The 7,670-nt window shown below is 37.0% G+C and overlaps 1 protein-coding gene across 2 annotated transcripts; it reads left to right on the top strand.

Moving 5' to 3' along the window:
* Positions 1-1,242: 1,242 nt before the first annotated feature.
* On the top strand, positions 1,243-6,809 carry LOC119650079 (MIP18 family protein galla-1). Of its 2 annotated transcripts, XM_038052590.1 has the most exons (5): positions 1,243-1,348; positions 1,411-1,560; positions 6,136-6,248; positions 6,366-6,516; positions 6,570-6,809. In XM_038052590.1, coding segments are annotated over exons 1-5 (513 nt in total). In that variant the 5' UTR covers positions 1,243-1,347; the 3' UTR covers positions 6,668-6,809. The 2 variants fall into 2 exon arrangements, with proteins under 2 accessions (XP_037908518.1, XP_037908510.1); XM_038052582.1 differs by having other exon boundaries at positions 1,258-1,560.
* Positions 6,810-7,670: the final 861 nt, after the last annotated feature.

The raw sequence follows: 7,670 nt of genomic DNA, 5'->3' as shown, positions 1-7,670 counted from the left end.
TGGGAATCTCCCTCAACAACAATCACAAATCCAACCCTCACGTCAGATCCGCTATTGCCAATGCCTTTAAGGCCTCAGCTGCCTTAAAAAACCTCCTCTCATCCCGGGCCCTGTTCCCTGCCACCGAAACCCTTTTATACAAAATTCTTATTCGTCCAATCCTGACCTACAGTTTCCTAGCATGGGCTACCATGTCACCGAACGTAGCAGAAGCCCTTCAACCCTTTGAAAGAACGATACTCAGGAAATGCACGGCCAAATACAGAAGGCCAAACCTAAAATTTCACCAAAACTCTCTTCTGTACGACCTTTCCGGTGTTTGCCCCATGATTCCGCACATGATCAAGTTGTCGCATGTCAGACTGAAAAAGTGGCTGTCCCACCCTAACCCGCTGATAAAAAATCTCGCTAAACGCAATGCATTGTTACGCGTTACCTCCTCTCGGACAGTAACTCCTGTCTCAACCATCACGCCTCCCGTCCCTCCTTCATCCCCTCCTTTTATCAAAGCTCCTCCGGATTTTCAGAGGGGCTAAACGCGTAAGTCCAATGTTCTGGCAGTCAATCCCCGCGCAGGTGCAGATCACTTTTTATTATTTTTCTTTACTTAATCCAGATTAAAACAATAGACACTAATTAGCCTGCACAATATGTAATACCACCAAGCATTAACTTCTTCCCTAAATTAAGGTCCATCCTTCTACCAATTAGACTCCACAATACATGTCCCGCAATCCCACAGTCCTCTTCATACCTCCCGCCTTGGGTCAATGTTCTTGCACAAGTCCAAATCGAGTAAAAGGTAGCCCTTTCTCAGAATGCTACCACCATTGAGGAAGGACTGCGCTTTACTCCAATTCCGTCGATCAATCCTGTCCATCGGTGCCTAAAAACTCCTTTTTTCCCGTTTTCCAGTACGAAGTACTATTTTGTGTTATGTTTGTTTAGTTGTAAGTTATAAATTATTCTTAGGTTTAAGCACATGTTATGTGAAATGAGCACTGACATGCACCACCTTTTCACTTTATAACATGTAACCGGCTAGGCCGGATATTTCCGTCGGTTAGCGTTACATACTTAATTAGTCACGCTTGGGCTTCTAAGTTATTATTCCTTTTGTACCGCACATGTATTTCTTTTCTTTGCTCAATAAATAAATCTGAAATTTGAACAGAAAAGCCAAATACATGACAATTTTAATTTTGCAGCACTGTAATCAGCTGATGGAAACCCCGGTGATGACACTTAGTCATTTGTCAAAAAAGTCGTATGTGGCGCCCGATTGCAGTTTCGGTGTCTTATGATTGGATGTGGAGGCTGCATCTACCAGCTGTGTTTACTAAATGAAGTATTTCAAAAGTTGTCTTATGTAAACCCATATCATGTTGTCATTCTTCCGACGGAAATCAGTGGGAGCTACGACTACCAAGGACGGTTTTAGGAGTCCATCGAAAAGCAGTTCAATGAATAGTGAGGAAGAAGTAGTGCCCATCGGAGAGGAGGCACTTCTTAATGAACTTGGTTACAAAGATACAAATGATCTAAAGGAAACTATATACGGTAAGTTCTTCAAAGACCAGACGCACATACTATTTTTTCCACGAGCATCTCAAGAACAATAACAAGTTATGAAAACAACTCAGGTTTGTGAAAATGATTTTCACTGCACATTAACTTGGAAAACTGTAAGCCATTGTAGTTTTGCTTCCTTTCAAATAAGTACATACACAATTTCTTGTAGGTTTTCCTTCCATTATCAAAAAACAGTTATATTGCTTTTTACAGTAATTTTCATATAGGCTAAATCGAGTCAGAGCCTTACATTATGATCGATAAATCCGGACTTTGTTTCCACTTGTTCAGTATATGAATATGCATGGACAATTACAGGCAAGAGGAAAAGTGTGCAATGGATTTCGGTGAACTTTCAGCTAGAATATTCGGTAATACTCGGAATGTATTCCTTGCGGAAATGCAAATGCTTAGAACTTAGTTGAAATTATCAAGCCCTTCTGTAAAGTTACGTTATTCAGTCTCCCCGGAATTTAAATGAAACCTTATAAGTTGCCTAATTTGTTTTTGTTTAAGTTTCTCTATTCCAGCCCTTCGGGGGGAATCTCGTACTTTCTGTCTCCCCCTTATATAACAATTTTCCAAGGACGACTACCCTAATTGAAAAAAAGTGAAGTTTTCTGATAAATTAAATTGAGTAGGCATTTGCTTTTTAAGTTGAAATGGGGACGCTCTTTTAATTGAAAGAAAATGTAGTATTTGTTGACATATTTTCCTTCAGATATTATGTGTTGAAGAACAAAAAATAGGTTTTAATGACTTCTGGCTCTTCATATCGGCGATAGAGGACGCGTTTTGAACGGTGGGTTATTTTTTTAACTTTTCAAAAAAGTCGAGTCAAAGTTCAAAATGGAATTTTTAGGAAATATACAGTGGCAGAAAAAAAGTGCTGAACATTTTTACAGATACTTTCTGGTAAAAGAACGAATTTATTTTTAATCTTTGTTATAAGTTATATACGATTTTGTAGCATGTCTTATATAGAATTAGAATTGTAATTTCAATTTTTGAAGAAAACTATGAAGTAACTACTTCCACTATTGCCATTTCAGTCATTTTTTGGGCGAAAAAAGAACGTGTTCAAAATAATTTAGTTGTTGATTTATTGTGTTGTTAGAAAACAATTGCCCGAGAAGCTGAAGCCTTTTATCGTGAAAATAGTACAAAAAGGCTTTAATAGGAGTGTGGTTTTTAAGGAACTCATCATCTCGCAGTTTGATTCCGTAACACGAATCTCGTTGCAAGGAAGAGGAGTAGCGTACATACGATGAAATTAACTGGAACTCAGGACCATCTGGCTGTCCATATTGTGTGAAAAGATCCGTTCAAAAGGATGTCCTTGTGCCTCAGATTAGGAAGGCAACTCGTGGGATTTATCTTGCGGTGGACAATGAAATTTGTTTTTTTTTCATAACTTATTTATGTTGCATTACGACGAAACGAAACCTTTTTTCAAAAATTAAAAATCTAATTCTTTGTAAGTTATGCTACAAAATCATATATAACATATAACATAAAGATTGAAAGTTTTTAACGGAAAAACTTTGAGCACATTTTTTTGAATGAATGACCCCTTAAATACTCGAAGAACCTGCTTACCAAGCTTTATAAGCCGGAACTATAATGGTATATAATGCCAAAATTTTAACGAACGAACTCATTCTCGACCATAATCGCATTGATTCGTTTGAATATTTGATATTTTCTACTTGCTTACACCACTTCGCAAAAACAAATTTCGAATGAAATTTCCTACATTTGTTTGATATTTCCTATGCTAAATTCGGTTACCGAATTTTTTGTTATTAACTGAAGTTCAACGAAACTCTCATAGGGACCATTTTACGACGAACGTCTATATTGGACGTAATCAGTCGCATTCAATTCTCATTGAGGGATTTCAAGTACGTTGCCGCATTTGCTTATTATAGTTCCGGATTTAGTCTTATCACATCTCGAACGTCAGCAGACGTTTTGTATGCGACCATTAATGGGACGTGCGAGATGCCGACAGCTTATGAGGACTCATTCTCACTGATGATGACGTTCGCTTTCCTGTAGGGCGACTACAAACGATAACAAATATGCGGAATCCCCGAACTAGAACCCTGGCAGAATCGATGAGGGGAGATGATAGAAAAGAGCAGCTACGTCGTATAAGTCAGTATAAGATAAATATTTCAAGCAAAATAGAAAGGAGAGTCCAATCATCCTCGTTTAGAATCAGAAAAACCAGTGTGGAAGGAACATTCAGATGGGAATAGGCACAGCTCAAGCCAGCTGCCTCTCCACCTACACAAACATACATTTCAATTCCTAAATAATGAATCAACTCGACCTTCTTTTATCTATACTATTAATGTGCATGCACACATTTTCAACCACAATATCAACTAACGACGCGCTATTCTCTTAACATCATTGTATCCATGCAGTCTGTAGGGGACACATTGCCCTTTTATTACGTCCAAACGCGATCTTGCATAGTATCAAATTGTAAACGGACACTTTTCACATGTCTTGCATTCAAAATTATACATGTGGAATTTCTCAAAGGTGTGCATTTTTTATATGGCTAATACAAAAATTGATTTTAGAATAGTAAGCTAAATTTGTGTCTGGTGAAATATTGTAGCATAAGCATACTTTGTGTATATATAAGATTAGCCTAAGCCAATAACTTCACTTATCATCGGTGCCTTGCGTTTGACGCGACATTAAGGACGATAGTATCAGCAGTATCTGCCTCACAGAAATCGGCAATCACTCCCGCGTTGTCTTTTTACATCGTCCTGATTATCCACGTTATGCCTGAAGAGAAATGGGGGGAAAACCGGAAGACCGGCGGCGTGTTACAAGACTATGACACAGTATTATTTACGGACGAATCAAAGATAGCCTGTGGAGTTGGCGCGGGGGTTTTCTCGTATACACACATACATACGCCATTCACTCCATCGAAGTGTCATCCTTCATCTCAAATGCTACTTCATGCGGACGAAGAAAAAATAATGACAAAAATTCTCCACATCAATTGAACAAAGATATTGTCACTTAACCCACAAGCAGAAAAAGACACTCTCCATAATGCTACAGTTCGCTAGGTCTTTAACTAAGCGTGCTGCGATTAGTATCGCGCGGTCATATTTGATCGCATCAGACCTTCATATAAGGAGTTTTTGAGATCAGAACCAAGGACACATTCCTGAGTCGCCACGGTTGACTTTCACACTCCATTCTTCCCGGATTTCGTAGAGTAGGGCTTTTCAATGCCTACAAGATTAAGCTTGGAGCAACAAAAGGACAATGAACTGAAGGCATTCATTCAGGGAGCTAATTTGACCCCTTGGCACTTGATGAGCTTCTTGACAAGTTTCCTCCCTTGCAACGAGACGATCAAGCACTTGCTGTCAAACATGTGCTAAATGCATATACCTAATCAAATGCTTCAGGTCTTCACTAGAAATAGCTTCCGGTTTCGGTACTTTTTTGTCCTTTACGGACAAGACTACCTCTTCCAGCTCTTTTACAATGAATAGTGGGCAGTCCTCAATATATCCCCCCTCATCGATGACGACGGTTCGGATAGGGTGAAGAGGAAAAGGTGCTTGCAATATTTCGCCCTCATTAGCTGCTTATAAGATTGATGGAAATTAGTGTCCATGTTTTTTTTTACAGGTGGTATATAAGTTAAAAAAAGAGAACTAGGTTTTTTTCCTTATCCTGTAAATATTTTTATTTTTTCCCCGCATACGATCGTTTCGGGGACCACGTGCCTCCTTCCTCAGTGCTAGTACCTGAGGACAAGGAAAAAAACCTAATTCTCTTTTTTCTACTTAGATTAATGGAGTTTTTGGTTGACGATTTTGTACTTTGTGAATCTAAGGGTTACCCCGTTTGGACCTCTATTACCAGAAGTTTTGTTATCCAATCGCACTTGTTCAATGCCTAGGATGATAAAGCACCGTCGATGAGAAAAAGTAAACAATTGACACGTAGTGATTTTTGGGAAAAAAACGAAGAGTGGATTTTTGAAAATTAAATCAAATATTATAGCTTGAATTAAGAACTGAATGAAGTATGATATATAGATAGTAGAAACGACAATATTAAAGGGAACGTTTTTGATGTGATTATTCTATGTGAAAGAAGAGTACTTATTAATTCATGGCTATCGATGTCAGTAACCCATTTGATTTGATTGCCCAATGACTGTTGTTGATGCGTTGTTGGGTGAGCACGAGCTACCCAACTGTAGTGGACTGATTGTGAATTCTGGTGCCGATAATAAAGAGCTCATACTTTTCAGCTCCTGCTTCCTGTTCTTGGGGGCATCATCATACCCGAAGCTGAAGCAGTCTCATTATAACCATTATAGATATTATTATATTATAGATTATAAGTTTCCGTTAAATCTTACTAAAAGTAATCATATCACTCAAACATATTATGTAAATTCAAAGAAATTCAGAGATTAAGTTGTATATGGGGTCCACTTCACTCTGACAAATTAACGCTTGAGTCACAAGATCTTGAGCTTTTCATTAAATGTTTCTATTTTAGATGCGTTGCGAACAATTCGCGATCCAGAAAAGCCTCACACTTTAGAAGACCTAAATGTTGTCTACGAGGATGGTATTTTCGTTCAAAATCCAACTAAATCAAATGTGTACGTGGTAAGTAGGGCTGGTAAAATTAAATTACACGATATTTTACTAATATAACCCTTCAGGTTCCGATTTTATATTTATAATATTAGATATATTAATTACAATGAACTCGGTATTTTCTAGGTGAGAATAGAATTTAATCCTACTGTCCCCCACTGTTCATTAGCGACTCTAATTGGACTTTGTATACGTATTAAAATCGAAAGAAGCTTGCCCCATAATATCAAATTAGACATTTATATAAAGAAAGGTGCACATTCTACAGAAATTGAAAGTATGAATATAAATTACTCCATTTTCGGAATATCTGATATTTTTTCTTTCCAGTTAATAAACAAATAAACGATAAGGAAAGAATAGCCGCTGCAATGGAAAACCCGAATTTGAGAGAACTTGTTGAAAATTGTATTAAAGATGAAGAATAAATGGATGGACAAAGCTAATAAAGCCACAAGTACATGTTTAAATGAACAGGATTTAATTATTTAATCTTTGGTTGAATTCAGAAATAAAATGTTATTTACAAGCTATAAATGATTCTGGCTATTAAAGAAATTTCGCAAAATATCGATGGTAATATTATTAATAACTTAAATAATTCTAAGACCAAGCTTGTACTTTAACTTAAAAGTAACAAAGGAAAGCATATTGATTATCATGAGGGTGTTAACAATCTATTGCTAAAAACTAAATAAAAATGTTTCAAGGTTCTTTGTAATACCAATGCAAATAACTATCCACTGAGTTTGTTCAAAACAGAAGCCTTCTTAAGGTTGTTAAGCATTAGCTTCATGTTTCGTTCCATCAGAAATGTAAATATTTTTATTCTTTGTGAATTGGATATAGCGAATTCCTATTGTATTGTGAATTGCAGCGGAAGTTCGTATACATGCACATATTTATAGGAATTTGTGGCGGATTGTGAATGGATACATCCATGCATCTGCATTGGATAATGCGACCTTCTGCATGGGTTCATTTGCACAAGTTACACAATGGCTTTCTGCAAGGAAACATGCATATCGCACCCTTACGGCAAAAGTGGCGTAACTCATAAAGGTTAGTTTTTCAGAAATCGCACCGTTTGCTGCTAAAGAAGTGAACTTTCTTTTCGTTCAAAGGCAAATTTTTGCCTCTTATTCCTTGAAATGCGTCTTTCGACATATTTGAACCTGCTCGTAATGTACATATTAAAATTTTTACAATTAGAATTTTTAAAGATAATTTAATAATATTACTTTGAACTAACCGAAGTGTGTTGCAGTTTAGCGGATTTTGCAGAATAATGGAGTTGTAAATTCTGTTATCAATGGTGTTTTAACTAAAAAACACGGATATTTGAATTACAACACTTTTGTTGCAAGAGTGCGATATGTAGAAATTAGAAGAGCTTCCACTTGAGTTCTTGCGATATATCAAGTTTTACAA

This window comes from Hermetia illucens, chromosome 1 (genome assembly GCF_905115235.1).
Source record: "Hermetia illucens chromosome 1, iHerIll2.2.curated.20191125, whole genome shotgun sequence".
In the NCBI taxonomy this organism is placed as follows: domain Eukaryota; kingdom Metazoa; phylum Arthropoda; class Insecta; order Diptera; family Stratiomyidae; genus Hermetia; species Hermetia illucens.
Note: the sequence above shows the minus strand (reverse complement) of the source record. Positions and strands in the feature narration are given on the sequence as shown.